This window comes from Botryllus schlosseri, chromosome 13, assembly GCF_051294905.1.
Source record: "Botryllus schlosseri isolate E-star chromosome 13, Bs_hap1, whole genome shotgun sequence".
NCBI classification, from domain to species: Eukaryota; Metazoa; Chordata; class Ascidiacea; order Stolidobranchia; family Styelidae; genus Botryllus; species Botryllus schlosseri.
The window spans coordinates 11,971,064-11,994,272 of NC_137248.1; the positions used below are offsets into that span (position 1 = coordinate 11,971,064).

The window sequence follows — 23,209 nt, forward strand, 5'->3', positions numbered from 1 at the left end:
TCACGAGTAGTTTAGGATTTTTGGGAAGTTTTGGAGTGAATTTCAAGTGATATGTAGCGGTTAAATAATGTCGACTACATGAAAATCCAAAATGCCGACGTGGGCCGCACAAAATGGACTCGCGGGCCGCATGCGCCCGCGGGCCGCGTGTTCGGGAGCTCTGGATAAGACCGTGAAGGTCATCTAGTCCAGTGCTTCACAACCGGTGGGCCGCGAAGCTATTTCAGGTGGGCCGCGAAGACATTTTAAGAAACGATCATAGATCCCAATTTGTATGTCTGTTCTCTACCACGCAAGTCGAAAATCAACGAAAAATGTCAAAATTTTCAACGTTTTCTTCCATGTTCGGATGATGATTCCGGAACATGTAATTGACGGACTTGCGGGGCTCGTGCACTTTCGGACCAAACTCACTACAGCCTTACGGAGAAAATGTGTTTTGGGTCCGAAAGTGCATGAGTCCCGTACTAGTCCGGTTTCGTCAAATTCAGATTTAGGAATTAGGCTGCGTGATTCCCAAAATACCAGTTTTGAAATGTTAGTCACCTTTATAGCTCTCAGAGAAATGCAGGGATATCTCAAATATGTGACTGGCGGTACTGAACTTGAATAGTGCTTTCAGAACTACATAGATTGCAGTTGAATTTGTTACCTCAAATAATTTTCGTGGGCCCCTTATCAAATTTCCAAATATTCCAAACACTTTATATTCTCAAGATTAGGAAACTAATTTCACATTCTCCTGCTCCAAATTAAATTGTTTTGCGCCACAGGCTGCGTCGCCGTGCTCACAATTAGGGAATCAGAATTTCGTCGCAATAATATTTATTGGAGCGTGAAATCCGACAGTGCGTTATCGCGTATGCGTGAGATTGAAATTCATTCTTTCTTCAAAGGCTCTGCGAACGTTGATCGGGAAATGCAGCAATTCAAGCTCCTCATAACCCGTTAATTCGCCGTATTGGACGAATTGCTGATTAGATATTAGCTTTATTGTTTGTTTTTGTCTTTGATATTCATGGTGTTTTTGTACTACTAGGCGCGACGAGATCACTGTACCGCACTGAAAACATAAAAACTGGCGCCCAGGAGCAATGGTTTGAACGTATGTCGCGAAAGGGTGTCTGGTGGGCCGCGCAATGAAATTTGGATGAAAAGTGGGACGCGAACTGAAAAAGGTTGAGAAGCACTGCTGGTCTGATCACACCAGCATCAAAAAGGTACACTTGACTCTGAACTGTAAAAGGCTGTAAAAATGTTTAGTTAAAAAACGAAAATAGAAGAAAAGTTGAACGATGGTAGCAAATGATCAATGAAGCTATGTCTGGGCGAAGTATAGGGCTATACAGTGTTAGAAATCAAAAATGTAGGTCTGCAACTTTCGATCTCATTTATGCAGACACACCCGACGATCAAATATATTTTTTCGATCCTTCATATAAATTCTTATCAGAAATATCTTCCTTTAATTGTTACATATGGCTGTGCCTAGCTGTGTGACAATTTCGAAGCCCCGTAGACAAGAATGAGCGATTTAACATTGCACTGCGCCATATGAATGAATATTGTTTGGTTTTATCTATACTCTCGCTTTGGGTTGCATTCAAAACACTAACACACACACACGCGTAGGCTCATACAACATGTTTTTTGGAAAGTAGTTATACAATTATGGCATAATTTTACAATTAAAAAAACACAATTGTGTTAAAGGCCTTTGTTTAAAACACTGTTTAAAACACCGTTTGCTTTAAATGCAACCCTAGTCTCGCTAGACCGCATTGGTTCTCGTAACAGTTCGGTTCGCGACTCATTTATCATAATTTTCCAATACTGCGACTGTTTGTAGAAACTCCCGTGTACATGTGAAAAATTGAACCATATTCATTGATGATTTCAATGGCGTTCCCGATCTTTAGCACGATACGGTGATTAATCAAAGAGAAAAGCAGACATGGCGGCGCCTGTATGACAATACAATATTCTGATCCGCATTGTCTACCGAATCATTGGCGAGAAATGTACGCCCTTGGAAGTGGAAACAACATTCATATTTACAAACTGAAATTAGAAACATAGCCATGCCCATTAGCCATCCACAGCCGCGATATTTTGGCAGATTGCCGTCGCTGCCGTTAACATATGTAGGCTTGAAGCACAGCGTTATGTTGGCGCCGAGGAATTTGAGAATTGACCAAATGAATCCGCCACTGAAGTTATTATACCGGTCTGTTGGAGTTGATTGAACCGTGCCTGCCAGTGCACGCCCTGTATTCGTTGGGGGCAATCGTGGTAATAGCAGCGAAGGAGTGTGTATGTGTGTTCACTTCACACCCTTTTCGCTACACCACCAGTGATATATGGTTGTGAATATACATTATACACCCGTGGTACGCCAAGCCAGAACCTACCTGAGACTTACACCACGAGTAAATCATAAATCAAATACAATACTTTAATCCAAATGATGCTTGCACCTAGGGACGTAGGAATAGGAAGGTATGCAGCGCACTGAGGCTCCTAGGATTTATAACCGCGATCTTATTCTGGGCTCGGTTCTGATGTCGGGTACCACCTTTTGGGTAGGAATACCAGAGGGTGTCAAAGTACTGTAGTCGAGAAAGGTACTCAAGTAGTAGAAGTAGGGACGCAAAAATCTACTCAAGTACGAGTAGAAGTAGTCCCTTTAAAAGTAGCCTAAAACGACTTGAAGTCGAAGTAGAATTGACTGACTTTAAATGTACTCAAGTAAGTAAGTAATTGTGAAAACGATCGTAATTCGTTCGCATGGACTGTCAAAAGCTACAAATTGAGCTATGCGGAATGTGTAGAGAGCTTGATTCATATTGATGTATCCCAGGAGGTATAAATTATCGATAGCATAAGCATTCGTCCGCATCATTGGATGAAAATGATAGCATTGATATGGGAATGCGATACTAATCCTCTGTTTACTCGAACACCCCGATTTAGAAACTATCATGGTATGGTGCCCTCCCGTATATTATAAGGCACGTAGTTTTGTCGAAAAGCAATGCGGAAAAGTTGTGTCGGATACGGTGTTAACACGGTGCGCGATTAGTAAACGTTAATAAAAAATATGGCTGATCGTAAAAATTTCATATTGTGTAGCATTATTTTCGGAGAATAGAGGCATTACTACACTTGCATTTATACTGCAACATGTATGTTCTCCAGACAAAAGAACGGAAACTGATTGAAACTCAGAGTATGATACTCGGAATTGAAATATAAAGATAAATACTACCTCTAAAGCAGAAAATATATTTCATATCTTTTGTCCAGAAAGTTTCAAAAATGGTCTGCTAAAACAGGTGTAAAGCTAAAAAAAAGCCAGAGTCCACTTTTCCAGACTAGGACATGCCATGGGCTGTTAGATTACAATATGATAGGTAAATGCTAGATTGCGAAACGGCAGTTTCAAACGCTATGATAGGCCATATTTACTGTGATGAAATATCTCATATTCGTGAGCGACAATGCGGTGTGAACGGAGCCACGCAATCCGCTACCTAAATTATAATCGCCGACACGTTCGTGAAATCATTGGTCTGATGTGCGCGGAGCGCGACGAAAATTCCGAGCTTTACTCAACTTTTATGAAAATTAAATGTTGATACTCCGTGAAAACAGCCCCGAAATTCCTCAGGCTTTTTTCTGATTGGATAATTATACTACTTCTACTTGACAAGCTGAAAATAGCAAAAAGTAAGTAGATCACAAGATATTACGAAGTAGAAGTAGAGATGGCGGGAAATTCGATCTACTTGAGTAAGTACCCAAGTAGCGGAAAACTACTTGAGTACTTGAAAAAGTAGAAGTACTTCGTTACTGACCACCTCTGGAATACACTCTCTTTTCGCTTGATTTTATCGACGATGGGGCAGTGGGCATGTTTAGTGACATAACAAATCATACTAAATGGTATTAACGCACATACGATGAAGTCACTGTGTGTCACGGCATGAAGACAAAATGTGAACCCTCTTGTTTTAGTCTCGATACACTCCTGCATGCACCAGTCTATCATAGGGAGAAATGAGCGGATTCTTAAATTTTAGAATCCGAACCCGTCCGGGTCCGCAATTTGAAATTCGTAGTCGGAAAAATCCGGCTGGTCAATTTTAAATTAGAACGTCGCTTTAATCATATTAATTTTTATATTTCAATGGAAAAACCCGACTTTCAAAGCAAATTCAACATTCGGATCCAGTTCGGCTACGTTGAAAATCGATGAAACCGTGCTCCTGCTCATGCTCTACTCCTGCACATGATCGTGATCAACTCTGCTGTTAGGACATTATGATTATGATTATATCAAATGCGTTTACTCACCTAGTTGCGTTGTGTCGAAATACGGCTTTATAGATTTCTTCAAAATTCTGTTCCTTTATGAGGTCGAGCACTATGTCGTCCAATTTCCAACAATCGAAATTCTTAACGGTATCGTTCGTTTCCATCTCCGAAACTCTCGACTCACGCACGCACATTTTTTCATCCATTTGCGATAGTGTGCAATCTTGTACACCATTACAGACGTCTTCAAGGGGAATACATTTTTCATCGAGAGGACAGTAAAGCTGCCTGGCGGAACATTTATCGCAGGGTCGCGATGCCAAACCAGAGTAACATATTGAGGAGCAAAATGAATTTATGTCGGATGCATTTCGAAATTTGGAACACAAACATTCATCAGAAGCATCGGCGCAGTCGATGTAGCCATCGCAAATCTGGCTGGCGCTGATAATGGCGGCGTCATGCAGACACGTCGCACATTTGAAAGTGCTGTTCTCAAAGCAAATGTCTGATTTATCCTCGCAAATGGGAAAACTATCAGTCAGTGTCCACTGAGGCACTAAGCATTGCGTTTGCGAGGTAGCTAATATTGTTTTCGGGCATTTGAACCCTGGTAGATACTGGGGATTATCGTTGCCACCAGGACAGTCGATGAAACCGTCGCAACCGTACGACTGCGGTATGCACACAGACGGGTCATCTTGGCATCTCCACATCCGTGCTTCGTCACACGCTTCAATTTCGTCACTACAATCGCCACAATGATCCACCCCATCGCAGACATACTTCCAAGGAAGACATCGACGTTGATTGAAGCAAGTATATTCCGTATCTGCGCAGTGAAGTACGTCCATTAACTCGTCGCTTTGGTCCCTGCAGTTCAGGATTCCGTCAAGCAGCCAAAGATTTGGGATGCAGCGACCGTTGTCTTGACAACGGAACTCCCCTTCGATGCAGGTGTTGTTTTCAACCCTCGCCTCATCTTCTGCATTAGAGCAGTCTGCGAATCCATCTAATACCCGGTGTCTAAGGACGCAGCGACCGTCATTACAGCGGTATTCGGCATTGGTGCAGTTTGGTAACGGGATAGTTTCATCGCTACCGTTACTACAGTCATTAACTCCATCCATGACCCATTCTCGAGGTATACATCGCTCACTGACATCGAGACATTGAAATTCAACACCATCAGTGCAATGGGGTAATGGTTTGCTTTCGTCGCTGTAGTCAGTGATGTTGTACGAAATACAATTGCTGACGCCATTCTTGACGGAATGCCTCGGAAGGCATATTCTGCTCTCCGAGCATACAAATTCTGAATTGAAAAAGACGTTCGCTGCGCAAGGTCGCCAAATTTGTTATCCTGGAATAGTCAAGCAGTAGGGAAACTAGAATTCACCGATTAGTGGCTGATCGTTATCTGTGCAACGGAAGGCAGCCGATTACTGACGTTTAATCGGCGATCACCAATTAATCGACATCTGTGCAATCCACCCTTTAAGGCTCGCGAGTCATATATGGATCGCAAAGAATTTGAAATTAACAATTTCCAAGTCAGACGATTACCTCGAATAGAACTCATTCCAATTTTCTGTAAGATTCGTCAAAAGAGACATACATTCCTGGTGGTGTTCGCACGGTGTAGGCTACAATGTATTGCTTAGTAATGTATATAACTCATGGACCGGTGTAAGGTATATGGTCATTTACACTAGGCCAATTTTCTTCATTCTTATTCCGTAGCTTCCGACTTGTAGCACGGCCCATTTCTGAGCTTTTATAAGACACCGATTAAATGGGTGAGCTGGCAAGCAGTAGCCTTGATAAACCTCCAATACTCAGATAGGAATTCTGGAGTCGACCTCGGCCGGACTCGAACCCGTGACCCATTGGTCTTGCAGCTGTGGATTATACCACTACTTTAACTCGCTTCTCGTCACTCGTATTCATCGAGGAAAACTATAGTTTCAATATTTTATTACCATCGTTGGAGCCTCGAAACACGGTTGGCCAATGGCCACTTCTCATCGTCAGCATCATAAAACATGTTGCACAAGGCTACGAATATTCATGGAATTACATTTCTTTTAAGTATAGTGATCGAGCCTCATAATGATCTCAAAGCGCTACGAAGTAGCCGCCGTCCAGAAATACGCATACTATTTTGGATGACATATAGCCTATAACTGGCATTTTTTCCTTGATGCTATCATGACGTCCTTTTAGTTGTTTCTTGAACAAACGAATCACCCAACTACTCGATTTTTCCCTTCCCTGCTGATTCCTGAAGACTGAAGAGTGAACAGTGAGCAATGTGATTTTATTCGACCTTTTCGGCCTTAGTCACACATACGGGTTGATCGGATGATACATGAACATGGAGTACAACCTGAATATTGATCAATGCGAAGAATTGTGGCTAGAAATTGACACCCAATCGGCAAACACAAATCATTTCTCGTTGCAGTATTATCCCGCCATCCTAATAGTAAGAACAAAATCGCTGAATTCACCGAGGCAATGGAAAACAGCATGGATAAAATCAACAGTGCAAAAAAGATCTGTTTCATTATGGGTGATATTAATATAGATCTTCTCAACAGGAGATCGAACTCATACGCCAACACCGTTAAAGCCGTTGGTCTCTGCCAGATGATCACGCAGCCCACGAGAATCACCGAGAAATCAAGCACTTTAATTGACCACTTGTATTCGAACGTGCTTGACACAGAAATGTTCCCGTTTGTTATATCTGCTAAAATAAGTGACCACTATTATATCGGCTGCATATTATCTCAACAACGCATACCTGCTGAATCTCATCACTTCAGCAGACACCCTCCTTCCGTTGACGAAGATGCCCTCAACGAGGCCTCGTTCAATCTCTTTCATCCGTCTACTCTCCCACACATCACCAAAAGCAACTTTGACGATCAATTTGGGGAGTTCATGTTCACCATCAAAGAGCTGATAGATAAATTTGCACCTCTTCAACGCATCTCAAGAAGTCGTCGAAAATTGAACAGGGTACCGTGGATGTCTTCAAAGTTGGTGCAACTGATCCGAAAACGTAACCGGTGGCATCACAGACTCGATACCAAGGACACCTCACAAGACGAACGAGAAAGATTTCGACGCTTCAGAAATCTCATCTCCCATCATATCTCCAAGGCAAAAGCGAAAGCTAACGCGAAATTCTTCAACAAACATAAGAAGGACACTCGAAAAACCTGGTCAAGAATTAAATTGCTCTTGCACCAGAAAAAACGCCCCATGCCTGTCTCGCAAATCACGAACTCGACTACCGGGGACAATCTGACAGATCCTGCGGCCATCTCAAATTACTTCAATGAATATTTTTGCAATGTAGGGCCTAATATCGCCTCATATATTTCTAAACTTGCGTCGGCCAGGCCTGAGGTTAAATCAGTATCCCAATCCATCATGCTCGAGCCAGCAACTTCCACGGAAGTGGTACTTGCCATACATGAACTTAAATCTAACAAGGCAGTTGGATATGATCTAATTCCAGCCTGGTTTTTAAAACTGATTAGCCTACACATCGGTCATCTCATTGCCCATTTTTTCAATTTCATGATAGAAAATGGTGTCTACCCGAATTATCTGAAAACTGCCAGAGTTGTCCCGGCTTACAAAGCCGGAGATAGAACTAATGTCACCAACTACCGACCTATATCTGTCCTGCCGTGTATTGGAATTGTTTTCGAAAAATTGCTTCTCTCCCGCCTGTCTTCGTTCCTCGCCAAGATGTATATCATTTCTCCACAACAATTCGCCTTCCGCAGAAAACATCAAACCTCGCATGCCCTACTAACAGTGGCTGAACAGTACTATGACATCTTGGAGAAACGAAGTGTGGGATGTAGCATTTTTCTTGATCTAAAAAAAGCATTTGACTGCGTCGATCGCAGTATTCTTCTCTCAAAATTGGCGCGCTACGGGTTCCGGGGTCCACAACTAGAGCTCATGAAAAGCTACCTGACTGGGAGATATCAAATGGTTTCGATATCCAACACTTTGTCCTCCCCCCACCTTGTTACCTGTGGTGTTCCGCAAGGCTCTGTTCTTGGACCTGTCCTTTTTACTTTATATGTCAATGATATCTTTGAAACCTCATCATTGAATACCACACTCTTCGCTGACGATACTCACCTCCTATCTCACGCACCTACTACCGCAAGCTTGAATGCTGTCACCAGTGATCAAATGCCCAAAGTGCATGAGTGGACGTCCCATAATAGCCTTCGGGTTAACGCTGCGAAATCCCAATTATTGGTCGTGAACTCCTGCGATAACCTAACCGTTGACATCGCTGGCCAACCAATTTCCAACACTAGAAATGCCAAATACCTTGGTGTTTTACTGGATTCGGACATGTCCTGGAAGAGTCACATACAATCACTCAAACCACGACTATCGAAGGTATATGTGGTCTATTTCGCCGCCTTAGCTACATTCTGCCAGTCAGCGTGCTGTTGATACTCTTCAACTCTCTATTCCTATCAAAGTTACAATACGGAATTCTTTGTTGGGGTGCTGCCTGCAAGAATACAATTGACCCACTGCAAAAACTTCAACATCGGATCATCCGTATCATTGCCAAAGCCCCACGGGGGCCTGGATGTGCAACTGATAAATCGCTTCTCAAAAGATTTGGTGTTCTAAACTTAGAAGATATGAGGAAGCTAGAAATTGCCAAGTTTATGTATCAGTTCCATTGCGGTCAATGCCCCTCAAATTTCAAGGACTACTTCACCTCGGAGACAAAAGCGCACAAGTACAGCACACGCGCGTCAACGAAGAACAACTACCATATGACCAGGACTGAATACAAGAAAACGCATTGCTCTATCAAGTATGCCGGACCTCAATTGTGGAACAGCATCTCGCCGGCTATCCGACAGTCGTCGAGCATGTCCGCATTCAAGTCGAAATACAAGCAATTTCTTCTAAATCAATACTAGCCAGTCTTCAGGTTTACCGGACCACGACCTAACATCGACCTCGCCCTCCGCCACATGCCACCCCATTTTGTCGCTTGCGTCTTATATTCTCTGCATTACTTTTCATTCAGTGTGCATGCCTCTTATTTACTTCGCCTAGGCTAAGGTGGGTGTCTGATCTTAATGGCTACTCCAAGTTGTTTCGACACCTTCCTATCTTTTCATTGTATCGCAATCTTGTGATGTTTTGAAACGATGAAAATATTAATAAACCTGACTGACTGACTGACTGAACTCATAATGATCGACTGATGTAATTCTGTAAATTTGGACGATTTCGCGAAATCATATATATGTTTAATATTTCGTTCGAACAAAGTATTGGTATCGCAGCAAACAAACATTCAGAGTTATTGATGAAGATTCCATCCTTTTGGTATAATGACATTTCATAGATTGAATGTTGCGTTGCAATATGGGATTATAAGAAAAAGATGCACGAGGTATTGGCTCATACACACAGCTTTATCGAAATATCTGTTGGTCATATTTCGGTGACATAATTTGTAGGACTGAGCCAATAACTCTTAAGAGGCTATAGATTCTCAGTATATATTTAGTGATAGTGAGTACGTCCGATATTTCAATTTAACTCGCTCGTCAAATGCACGAATTACCAACGATATCAGCGGCATGTACTCATCGCACCACGAAATCTGAATATTTAGACATTGATTGATATAACAAGGAGTTTGGTGGAGGTGTTATTGCATCACATTAGTATTCAGCACATATGGCGTACATGACGAATACATTATTGTAGTGTACTGCTAATATGCGGACGTCATGAATCCTCAATTGTGACGTCCCGTTCATTGAAATTGTTATATGTGTGTGAAATGTGAAGCTTACCGTCTTCTCTGCATGGAACACGGGGTTTGCCTTTCTTTCCTAACAAGCAGCCATTCTCAGTTCCGAATTGAGCTCGAGTTACGCATCGGCCAAGCCCACGACACGTAATTTCTTCACTCGTACAGACGACGCGACCTATGGAAAATAGGTCAGAGGTCAAACATACGATATAACTCGGCAAGTTTTTGTTGCACTAAAATCGCGAGAAAGTTGCACTTAATCTTGGCAAAAGTTGCAGTAAAAAGATGCATTTATAATTGTTGTTGAATTAGTAGGGTATGAGATACTCGTAATGTTCCGTTGTACAACCTAGTTCCTGCAGAGCTGTCCAATTTGTTATTGTGCCATTTTACGGACATTCCGGCGATACCGCAAAAAATTATATTTTCCCCGGTAAAACAACAAGAAAATTATGCAACGCGGGAATAATTTACTAAAAAAAAGCCAAACAGCATAGCGATAACCCCTCCCCCTAAAACAAGTCAAATAACACACCCCAAACCCCATAGGTCTGCAAACTTGGCCAGGGCGTTGTAGACAAACTCACTCTTGGCGACTTTAACAAAATCAATAGCATGAATAAGGCGACCCAGTGAAAATGCAATTTTCGGCGGTCTGCGCCTTAGCGTTTTTGAAATGGGAAACTATCTCAAATTTAAAGAACTAAATTATTTAAGTGATCAATTTACATATAATTCGGACACGGTCGTGCTTGACAGAGGTATAGTTGTACTTCTTGCTTGCAAGCCATTGTGTCATATATAACAGTGAGATGAAGCTAACCCATCGTATAGCGTTTTATTATACAAATCACAGAGAATAGAACCATACAAGAAATAGTTTATATCATGTTTTTAAATTACTACTTCGCATTTTTACGCAATATTTGATAAAAGTTGCAGTAAACGTTGGTGTGAAAAATAGAGAAAAGTTGCAGAAAGTTGCACTATAGAATCCCTCCAAACATCTTGAAACATCATAGTACATAGATTCGCAGTATTTGGGAAGCTGTCGGAAGCTGTAAAATATGTTGCAAAAGTTGTAAAAACTTGCCCTAGATATAACCCGCATTAACCGTAGTGTTAGGACACTATATGATTACAACTCAAATTATTTCGGTCTAATTTGTTTGATTGTACTGTCGCATCATTAAGGCGGTACACGACAGTACACGACAATCACGATTGCTGTCTTAATCTTTTGATTTGGCATGTGGCTTCGATCATAAATAGCATCGCCGACAATTGTATATGCCTGATGAGTTTCATCTTAACTATTTATTTCCATTAGATATGGGGATATCTACGTTTGGCTCCATAGATACCGTGCTTTCTAACGTCGGTCGAATATGGATATCATCAGTTTCAACTTGTCAGTAATTATCTTATGAGGATTGGAAACATACTCTCATACTCTATTGTCCGATTTATTAGTTTAGGATTTAGAAATTGAACCCTCGACCTCATCTTTGATGACTACGTAGGTCGTAGAGCATCAATCGAATCGAATAAGCGGGATTTTGAAGTCTAATTCACGTTATTGTTCTAATGCAAATGGTGGGCGTTGAGGCTATATGATCTAATCTGATAACAAGATTTTGACAAAATCCCGATATTTAGTGCGAATGCGTTTACCTATTCAGGCCAGGGCATTTTGTAGCTATAGCACTATCTATTTTATAGGCCTATAACTACAGATTTAACCTTTCTTACCGCTTATATCGCCATACCACATAATGCCAAATAATATATGGTTATTTCAACCCTCCTGTTTTCCTGCTGGCTGCGCCCGTTCGCGAGGGTGTAAGGCATATGTCAGCTCACCTTCTCCCGTTAGGCAATTATCGGTGAGAATCGCATTTCGGGATTGACAAGTCCCGTCTGAGCACTTGAAATATCCATCTTCTGCGCGACATGCTTCAAGGAGCTTTTTTTCGTTATAGGACGTGACTAAAAATTCAGGTAGAATTCTTACTATTCGAAACTAATTGTGTCTTGTTGTATTCTGAATCGAAGAAAATAATGAAAAACGACTGGAAAATTGATGACGATAATTAAGGTTCACTTACCGGATTGTGATGAAAATAAAATGGAGATGAGCGTGACGGCAGACATCTTGAGCGTGACATTAATTATTGCCATTTAAAGCTTGTGGTTTTATATATTGATTACTTAACTACATATACAGCCTAAAAATATATATTGCTAAAATATCACACTATATCCGAGTAGATTTTTGTTACAGACCTGATTTGCTGTTGTCTGCTGTCAATTATAGCAACTACCAACGGTCCGAGGCACCGTGCAAAGCGATCAGATTTGTTTTCAATACCACCCTAAATGAGCTCATCTTTAATGACTGGATTAGACTATATGCTACCCGGCAGCAATGACAATAATAATGATCAGTTTATTGAAATTCTAGTATCGTTCCATTCTGTGCTCACGATTAGGAAGTCTTCGGATGCGCCAAAGAATGATACAGTTCATGAACGACGAACGTCATCGTATAATTGGGATTTTATGTAGGTCTCTATTACAGCCCAATCAAAAGGCTCAAGCCCGAAACCTTGATATCATGCAGAGACTACATTTCCTGTCGTTTTATTACTCAAAGATTGTAGATATACACTGATTTCCATCCCATAACTTGCTATTGTCATTTATAATTTGTAGTCAAGTTGTACTCTATTAATTTGACTATACGGTTAGTCTATTTTCTCGTTGTACCACGTGTCGTTGAAGTTTGCAGAAGTGATCTGTATTGAATGGAGCATCTTTAGCAGTGGTTCTCAACCTTTTTGTCTTCGCGGACCCCTTTTGGATGGTCATATGGTCATTGGTCACGGACCCCTGCGGATCTCCTCAACTTTTAGTTCCAATTAAGCTCAATTATCGTATAACCGTCATTCCTGTCTTGTGCAAATAATAAATTTAGGCTTGTGATAAACAACAACAAAATGGCTTTTGATATATTCTCATACATTTCCTCTAGCGAGCAGCGGCATAAATCACGTAAAGAAATATAGCATGTTGGCCTACAATAAACCTGAATGCATGATATTACTCGTATATATACAAAATATTACATTATAGTACTGTGATAATTATACATGTATAAAAATAGTAGGCTATATTGTCTCGGCAAAAATATGCATTCATTTCTTGTCTGTATAGGTATGCCTCCTCTTAGGCTTTGCATTGACCAAAATATGAATACCATGCGAGTGCACCGAAAGAGCATATCACTCGTCGCTATCTCACCATGATGCTATTTCTCAGTTGGGAAAAGCCACCAGAATATATCACTGGATTTAGAGAGCTGTTGATCGGCAGAAGAACTATAGCCGCGATTGCATAAGCTGTTTTCGAAATGTATATCCCACTTTGCGAAATGAAAGTCATAATACAAATAGGCAACCAACAGCAAAGGTCCGTAGCGATAAGGACGCTGATCTTTTTTTGCATTACAGCAGCACGGTTTGCTCTTCTGGGACCCGCTAGATTCTCCACGCGCTGAGTAGATTTACAATAGATCATAGCGTAAGCGACAATGATGAATATTAAACAGATGAAATTAATGGTTATCACAACAAGGGTGAGCTGATGCAATGGTTCAGTGCCATTTAATCTGAATAAGCGTGGTATACACACTCCGTCCGTGCTATAATATCCGAAGTATCCGACAACTTCTGGTGTAGCTTCCTGATACAGGAGATTTGTGCTCTCGACAGCTCCCTTCCATGTTGAAATATCGTACGTCGTGTCGTTTTCATCTTTAGGCACCAAAGTGTGCATTCTGCCTGCGAATGTACGATACTCCTCCCACGAAACTTCGGTATTGTCAAAATACGGCGACGGTAAAATCAAGGCGTACGGCACCAGTGTTTGATTTGCGATCGGGATCAGAGGAAATACAGCCAATATCGCGGATAGGAGCCATAAAATGATTAAGAGCAATGAAGCTTTTTGAGGTTTTAAATGCCTGCCGCCAAAGGGCCGGAGTACGCTGTAAACTCGGTAACATGTCAAGGCTACCAAGCAAAACACGGATGTCTCGCTGGATAATACAGTAAGAACCCCAATAGCATTGCAATGTAGGCTTATACGCCAATGTTTGTCGTTTTCGCAGTAGCTTCCAGAGGTCGCCACGGCTTCGCTTCCTATCATGAACAAAGCAATGCCCATAAGGAAATCAGCCACGGCGAGGTTTGTTATTATAGTGCGATTGCATTCGCCAATTGGTGTATCGTGTTTTCTCTCGGATAAGAATACATTTTCGACCCAAACGAAAAGATTACCCAACGTAGACACGACTGCCATTAACCAAACTAATATTTGAAGGGCAGGTTCGGCAATCAAGTTTTCGCGAGATGATAAGGCACTCTCGGCAAGCACATCAGGAGGGCATTCATCTGAGTTGTCATTGCAGTCTTGTACTCCGTCCATGACATGGTTTGGTAGAACAAACAGCGGAACTCCTTTTTCGCAATAGAAATGGGTTTGGGAACTGCAGTTTTTCTCGTCTTCCCCGTCAAGGCAGTCAATGTGACCGTCGCACGTTTGATTCAAATTGATGCTTACTCGTTTCTGAACGGAAAAAGATTACGGGCATGTTTATTACTTATATGAGCAATCGCGTTCAACCGGAACATCTAAATAGTAAGTATAACATAACAGTGTACTGGTGGCCCATTATTACCTTCCTATCTCCAGTTGCTAGCTCCTCAAATCCCCCGTCACAGTGAAATCTACCTTCACAGGACGCTTCGTCTTCGCCACCTGGGCAATCGGCAATCCCGTTACACAAAGTCTCAGGCCATATAAAATCAGTGAAGTCGTATTCAAAGCCAACAAAGGCGTTCTGACATCTGTAAATAACGATGAGATACTATATATACGCGGGTTTTTACATAATGAGGATGACTGACTGACCCAATGGTCACGTGACTAATCATACTTTCAAACCTAGGTATCTCAGGATTGTCTAGATATCCCTGTTTATCATATCTCCGATCCGAGGTAAATCATTTTTCGTCAATTCTTGGGCCTATGATTGGACGGTAATGTCCTCTCAATAAACAGTGAATCCCCGATCTTTCATGAGCACAAATTATATTTAGGAAGCACGTAGGCCTACTCTAGTGGCGACTTTAAACCTATGAATCATTGTTTCAAAAGCTCGAAAATACCGGATTTCAGATTGATATCATTCGATAAAATGTCGCGCGAGTCGCGACAAAATCCATCTCTATAGGAGAGAGAGAAATTCTTTATTCGTCAACCATGAAATATATAGTATATAGGCAATGTCCAGAAGCATCCACGTCCAATAGTACATATTTTCCAAACTATATTTTACACGGTATAGACTGGGAGACCCGATATGTATCCCTATAGAAATGCAGATATGAGGAACGTTATCGCAAATCTGGCAAGTAGGTTGTATTAAAATGCATCAAAATTAAAGCATCATGGGATAACATCCTGTTGCATTTGACTTATACCCTTATAAACTATCGGAGAGTTGCTTACGAAACTGTTCGCGACAAGACCTGTACAAACTACAGATCTAGGTATAGTTGACGATCAACAAACTACCGGCTTTCGAGTAGTTCTAGTTGCGGATTTTGAAAAGTGAGCAGTTCTAGTTATAGTTCTAGTTGCAACCTTTGAAAAATGAGTAGTGTTAGTTCTAGACTAGTTGCGAGCTTTGAAAATCCAGCAGTTTGTACATGTCTGTTCGCGACTCGTTCGATGCCGTGTTTACCATATGTCGCTGGATCGATATTGTCCAACATTTACCATCCATGTAGCACATATTTTAATGTTTACTATATTCCTAATTTCTAAGCATATAATCCTTCTAAGTAAAACAACGAAATATATAAAAATACTCATACGATCATTCCTTACGTAGTATATAGTCAGATTTGAAGTCCCGTAAACAGCATTTGATCGAATTTTGAAAGTATGTCCGACACGGTCTACTCTACTCTGCATGGTTTCGATTACAAACTTACAGTGTGACCAGACCATGGAAGATAGTTGCGGGGGATTAAAGTTGCAGTTCCGTAATATAAATAATTTCGATATCGTTATGCGATACTTACGCTCGAATTGCAAGAATAGGTAGGTCTGGTTCCCAAAATAATTTTATATGGATTAGTGGTATATTATAGCATGCTTCTGGGATGATATCACACTCTGTCTCATCACATTCATCCTCGAATCTTGCGCATTCTATTATCCCATTACATCTGGAAATACAGATTACTTCTCGGTGACCAATCACATGAATAGCGATCATATTTTGAACGTAACACAGATCAAAATGAAGTACGACAGTTTCATTATACCTTGTAGCATTGTTATTAACCAAATCACTGAAAGGGTCGTAAAAACCGAGTTCTTTTGCCAAATTCAACAACAACGGATCTAATTCCAAACATCTAAAATCCAAGGCAGGTGTTGAAGAAGGCGTCGCTTGTGTAGCTACTGGGGTGTTGACACAGCTGTATTCATCAGCCCTTGATAAAGGACAGTCGACGATGCCGTTGCATACTTTATCTTGTGTAACACATTTTTCGTCAAGCCAGCATAAGAACTGTCCATCTGTACATTTTCGACAAGCTTCTGAAGACAAATCAGCATAGCAGACAGCGTTGCACACTTTCGATATTTCATTTCGGTTTGACGTGTTCTCGTAATTGCATACACATTCATCAGTTAAGTCTTGACAGTCGATATACCCATCGCATATTTGTGTGGGTGAAATTATGGTGTTATCAGACAAACACCTTGCACAAGTGAAAGTCCCGTTGGCGTCAAAACAAATATCCGACCGGTCTTCACAGATTGGGAAATTGTCACTCAAAGTCCACTGCGGTATTAGGCACTGTGTTTTCATTGACCTGAGCACAGATTTGGTACATTTGAATCCGGGTAGGTATTCCGGGTTATCTCCCATTCCCGGGCAATCATGAAAGCCATCGCACGCGTATGATTGATGGATGCAAACTGAGGCATTTTCCGGACATCTCCACATACGCGGTTCGTCGCAACCTTCCACTTCGTCGCTGCAGTCGCCACAGTGGTCCACCCCATCACATACATACTTATATGGTAAGCAACGTCGCTGGTTGTGACAAGTAAATTCAGTTTCTAAGCAAGTGAGCGAGACAGTTTCATCGCTTTCGTCATGGCAATCATGAATTTTGTCGCCCACCCAAGATCGTGGGATGCATCTTCCACTTTCGTTGCATCTAAATTCTTGAGGAGTACATTCTAAGAAGACTCCTTCATCATTCTCGCCAGGACAGTCGTTGTAACTATCAAGTACTCGATATCTAGGAATACACTGTCCAGTCTCGCACCGAAACTCATATTCTGTGCACTGAAGCAGACATTGAGACTCGTCACTTCTATTCTTGCAGTCGTCAGCACCATCGCAAACCCATTCTCTTGGTATACATCGCTGACTGGCGTCTTGACATTGGAATTCCTCGTAGGAACAATGCAGAACCGTAAATTCATCGCTGATGTCATGAACGTCCGTTGTGTTACAGTCGTGCCAGCCGTTTCTCACTTGGTGACGCATCAAGCACAATCCGGACAGCGGACAATTGAATTCTGCAAGGGTCTTGAATGATTATACTGCGACATGCATATCCACATCAATTAGATATCGTACCGTCTGGGTTGCAAGGCAGCCTCGTCGATCCTTTCTTTCCAATGATGCAACTCTCTTCCGTCCCTACGAAGTATCGCGGAACACAACGATCAAAACTTCGACAAGGGAATTCATCATTTGTGCACATCATACCTTCAATAGCAAATACTTCAGTTATTGGCAGAGATTCTCTGGCTAAAACCAAGTCACGAAGTTCCGAGTCACAAGTCCATTCATTTTCATTTTTGTCATCGAGTTCAGGTCAATATACAAGCGGTTAAGTATGAATCTGAGGCCAAGACATTGTAAAAATGGTCGAGTGATCTTTTTTATTATCTTACTCTGGCGATATTTGAAGCGACACTGCGCTCTACATATTATGCGGTCATAAATTAAAGTTCAACGATGCGAAAAAAACTTCTACGGGGCAACCATTTCCCTCGGAAACCGCACCACAACGTTTCAAACTGCAGCTAACAAATTTCCGCGAGTGGTATCAATCCACGCCATCGATAGGCTATCTGTCGTATCGAGATCACGCGTCACCGCTTCATAACCCTAAATTTCAGGCAGCATTTCTTCACTGTTGCACCATAGTGTCCTATATGGAGAGGACTAGTGGTGGCCCTACCTACCTACCGCCCCCTATAAGTATGTAATCGTACCTTCTGAGGGACCCCCCTTTCCGGTATCTTGTTACCGACTTATATTAGTGTGTCATATAATACGGTATTAAGTGGTGTGTATATGACACTAATCTGGAAAGCTATCGGCTGACATTTAGTAATGTGCCAGCACACGCGTCAATGTTTGAGCTTGGCGCTGGATTAGGTCATATCAATTATTGCATGGTTGCAAGGATAGACTACATCAAAACTAAGTACCTTTACCGCATGCAGAGACTTATTGATTATCGGGATATGGGACTTTTATAACAAATGCAGAGATTTATTGATTGACCATGGAGGGGGGCCTTCGACCAGGGGGGCCCCGGGCGATTGCCCACCTCGACCACCCAAAAAGCCACCACTGGTGGTGACACAAGCAAATCTCACGGCTTAGTGAAATTGGTCTACTTTACACTTTCCATTTAGCTGAAGGCAATTTGACGGTAATTTTTGACCGGCTTGCCGAGCATACAGCTTTCTGTTTGGGAATATTCAGTGACTCTCTGCTGTGAGCTTGACCCGCAATCACACTACATCAAGAGCGAACTGCACTACATGTAGATAGTCAGCGAATGATGCTTACCAATCAACGAAATTGATTTTGTTGTCTGATGTAAAAAAAAAAATCTAGCGGGCGTACGGGGTCAACCTTGATCTCATGTTTATTGTATCATAACAACCAAATCCGTGCGATTGGGGTGTTGGCTACTGCTGTTTAACTTGTTAACAGGGTAATATCGGTAGCAAGTATAGAAATACTCTGCTCAATATCAAAGTAGCAATACTCAAACGCCGAATACATTGTCCGGTCTGGCCTAGACCGTTACTGCGTAAGCTTATATTCCCTTGCAATTCATCGTCGAAATTGTTGGCAAAGCGACGGAATATATTGATTTTATGGGATCATTATATCAATTGATTGCCCCAGTTGATACATCTGGCGGCGTTCAAAACGTCAATATGCACTTCAACATTGCGGCATTATGTTACCTGAGTCGTCGCTAGGTATCGCAGTGGCGGCTCGTGACAATTAGGGCTGGGCACAATGATTCGAGTACTCGAATCTGAATCGAGTATTCATTTTAATGATTCGAGTCGAGTAGTAAAAGACGATTCTTTCGAGTACTGAAATTATACGTTCCTCGCTAAACTGAAAGTTATTTATCAACGAGAATTATAGTTTCGAAACTAATTTTCACTGTTGAAGCCTTGAAACCTTGATTGGCCGTATCGTAGCATACGAAACATGAAGTACAAAGCTACGAATGTTACTGGATATAGCACATTTCCGAAGTCATGATCATCCCGCAATATTGTCACCAAGTGCAATGAAATCGGTATGGTCGAAAAAATAACAAAATATCCTTAATATGATGGGTAACAGGCATTATATTCTTTGTGGTCGCTTAAAAGGTACATATTTAAACTTTGACAAATAATATTCTGCTATGACGTCATAATGAGTCATACTCGATTACTCGACTCGACTCGAAGCATTTTACGTGATTCAGAATCGAATTACTCAGGTACTCGATTTTGCCCAGCCCTTGTTACGACCAGGTGATAGGCAACCAAAGCGGAGGCACCCGGCGTACGATTGGATCAATGGACTGGACAATTTCTAGACCTCTAATTTTCGCTCTAAAGGCAACTGCGTAAACTACGTACGGAGCAAAGATTCAATACGATTCATGTTCGCACTTGACTTGACCGGACTAATTCCAATGACTAGAACTCGGGAGATTGCGTAAGCCCAACTAGAAAGGTCAACGAGTTCGCACACATACGCAATTGTTATCTCATAGATTGGGCCTGTCGTATTGAATCCAGAACATCAATTTGAATGGTCTTTGAAGAACTAAGGACAGCAACCTCGGAACTTCAGTCTCGGAACAACATAGGACATTTAATTAACCGCGAGTTTCCACCGGTCTATGACGTCAGCTCTTCGAATTATACGATCTGTAATCAACGAAGATGCAATTCCAATTAGTTTTCGGACTGTGCCTATGACTTTATTTTTATGCAATTTTAGACATGTTACTTGCCTCCTCACAACTGAACCCCCCCGAAGCGGTAACGGCTGACGCTCAGATTAATAATCACTGGAGTGCATATTTTCGATTCTGACCTACAATCCTTTTAAGACCCTATGAGCATGCACTTTGGCCGTCGGCTCTCGGTCTAATTTTGGCCTTGAAACTGGAGACTGTGACACAACACATACGGCTTATTGTCTATGAGTCTGCTGCGAAATCGCCGTTGGAAAATATATTAATCAATAAATACATGAATGAAAGCCGTAAACTTAGTATACTGTTACAAGAAATCATCGAGAAGTAGCATACGCAATCTCATAACCCATTCCGGTATGGTACACTGTCAAAATCAATACAAACAGACGAACACCGAACTTTGACTAAAATAGATCGTAGAATAGGCTGATCGAATGATCAGCTGTTAGCCGACATCGAAAATGAAATAGCTATCGCATTTGACAGAAGATTGTAAGCAAATGGTTTGAAGGCCACAATTTCACAGTGAAATGAACATTGGCGAACATAAAATTATGTGAATATTTGAATGCAAACCGAGAATCTTAGTTAGCTGTTTCATGCGATCATCGAGATATACCATTGGAAATATCATCACCGATCTCGTTATGGAACGCGGACTAGATTAGCACAGACCGACACCGGCTTTTGCGTTAGATCCGCAACGATGTAGGTAGGCTAAGTATCAGATCAGCGCGCATCTCTGCCATACTCGACCTCGAAAACGAAATAACTGCCTCAATCATTGAGTGTCAACTTTAAGACTTGGCACCGCGTTCGATACTAAAATCAAGACATACCGTGCAAAAGCTCATGACAGATCTAGGTATGGAACATCGTTAAAATCAATAGAGGCCAATAACGGCTTTTGAGTAAAATCTGTTTGCTGTACAATGTACAATGTACATGATAGATCAGCACACACTGAACTTCGGAAACGAAATTACTACCCTTATCTTTAAAGGGGCACTGCGCTCTAAAAATGATGTGGTCTCAGATTGAAGGTAAAAACGAACAAAAATTTTTGGCCGCATCCATTTCCTTCAGAACGCCACCGTAATGGAGCTGCAATTTATTGAAATTTCTACAAGACCAGCTGCCGCGGCTGCTTAACCCGTTACATGGCACGATATCTTCACCGTCGCACTTGCTTGACGCGATTAGGCAGTCACGCAGAGAACGAATTTTAGATAGTTGTCAGCCGATGTTATGAAGGAAAGTAGCAAGCCTGAAACTTGGAGCAGTGCTAAATACTACCTTCACGACATATCATACCAAGTTTCAAGAATTATCATGGTGCGAAACACCGTCAAAATCGACCAATACCAGCAAAGGTCGACTCAACGCATATTACGGTAACCGAGTTCAGATATAGATACGATTGTTACATCACACCTTAGGGGCAACCAGGCATATTTGCCCCACTTGCTCGGCCATTTTACGAATAGGAGAGAGTAAATCACCGTTTCTTTATTGTGCGCGGCTTTGAGAGAATAGATAGTGAAAGCTTGTTATGAGCGCTACCGGGGCAAGCCCCGGCTAGGCATTCACAAGGCGAAAACACATAAGAGAATTCGATTTTCGCAGAGACTTCGCTATGTATGGGCAATTGGGCATTTGCAAGCGAAAGCACAAGAAGAACGCGGGTTTCGCTGTGATCTCGGTATATATTGATTGCTGTGCGTCTATAAATGGTTAAATTGTTATTGAACAGAATTTTAGGTGGGGCGGTGCCCCAGTTGCCCTATAGGACGAGCCGCCACTGAGGTATCGTGTACATTAATAGAGGCTATCACTTCACTGAAATGTAGGGTTTGAATTAGCTAGAATGAGGTTCACGTTCGCGTTCACACAGAACCTTTCAAAAAGGTACGCGTTTACACGAACCTGAACCTTTCAAAGGTTCACAGCATCCCTACTAATCACACATTGAAGTAGTGGTTTCCATACGGCGTATTCATCATGTGATATAGGCTTATAATTATTGACGATATCAAAAATGTGTGGGATAATGCACATCATTTTGTATTTCGCTTAAGCTAGCACGATTTTATGCATATTGAGAAAATTCACATACTCGGCTGACAAGCATCAAGCACTTGTGCACTTCTAGATTGGCAGCTTCCGTTTTGACATCGCATATAACCATCCTCAATGCGACAGTGCTTTTCCAGCTGTTCTCGATTTAATGCGCCTTGGAATTAAATGCAACTTAATATAGATATATGTGGTCATATACAGAGATGAGCGTTTGGAACTCAATTAGAACAAGAAGTAACGATGTAAATTTTGAATCAATTACTGTTAGTAGAAGTATAGCGATTTTCAAGAGACGTCAAAACTACAAAGTGAAAATAGGAAAAGAAACTTTGAAAGTACACGAGTAATAGTTTCAAAAGTAGATTTGGTCGAGGAGTCACATGCTTTTAACAGTTAATCGTAGGTGGCGGCTTTGGAAATTGCAGCATGCATCTCTTCGCGACTAACGCATGGCTATAATCAGTATAATGAAAGGAAACAACAAACAGATGCAATTTTCGATCAAGGGGCATGGGTGCTAATTCATGTATATAGCTTCATCTTGATTCTCCCCTGAACGCGAATTCATTACCTGATCCAATGA

The 23,209-nt window shown here is 41.6% G+C and overlaps 2 protein-coding genes across 3 annotated transcripts in view; both read right to left on the reverse strand.

Moving 5' to 3' along the window:
* LOC145454181 (uncharacterized) overlaps positions 1 to 12,554 on the reverse strand; it is a 28,420-nt gene extending 15,866 nt beyond the window's left edge. The window contains exons 1-4 of one of the 2 annotated variants that reach the window (XM_080332199.1): positions 12,262 to 12,554; positions 12,017 to 12,142; positions 10,194 to 10,328; positions 4,357 to 5,632 (exon numbers count right to left, since the gene is read on the reverse strand). In XM_080332199.1, the coding sequence (XP_080188325.1) occupies positions 4,357 to 5,632; positions 10,194 to 10,328; positions 12,017 to 12,142; positions 12,262 to 12,334 (1,610 nt within the window). In that variant the 5' untranslated portion in view covers positions 12,335 to 12,554. The remainder of the gene's footprint in view (positions 1 to 4,356; positions 5,633 to 10,193; positions 10,329 to 12,016; positions 12,143 to 12,261) is intronic. The other variant, XM_080332198.1, reaches the window with a different exon arrangement.
* A 594-nt stretch (positions 12,555 to 13,148) lies between these two features.
* Positions 13,149 to 21,806, reverse strand: LOC145454329 (uncharacterized). Its single transcript, XM_080332320.1, has 5 exons — positions 17,886 to 21,806; positions 16,552 to 17,824; positions 16,306 to 16,452; positions 14,895 to 15,063; positions 13,149 to 14,782 (listed from the first exon to the last, which is right to left on the reverse strand). The coding sequence occupies exons 1-5, from the start codon at positions 18,013 to 18,015 to the stop codon at positions 13,448 to 13,450; spliced, it is 3,054 nt and encodes a 1,017-aa protein (XP_080188446.1). The 5' UTR covers positions 18,016 to 21,806; the 3' UTR covers positions 13,149 to 13,447.
* Between the last annotated feature and the right edge of the window lie 1,403 nt (positions 21,807 to 23,209).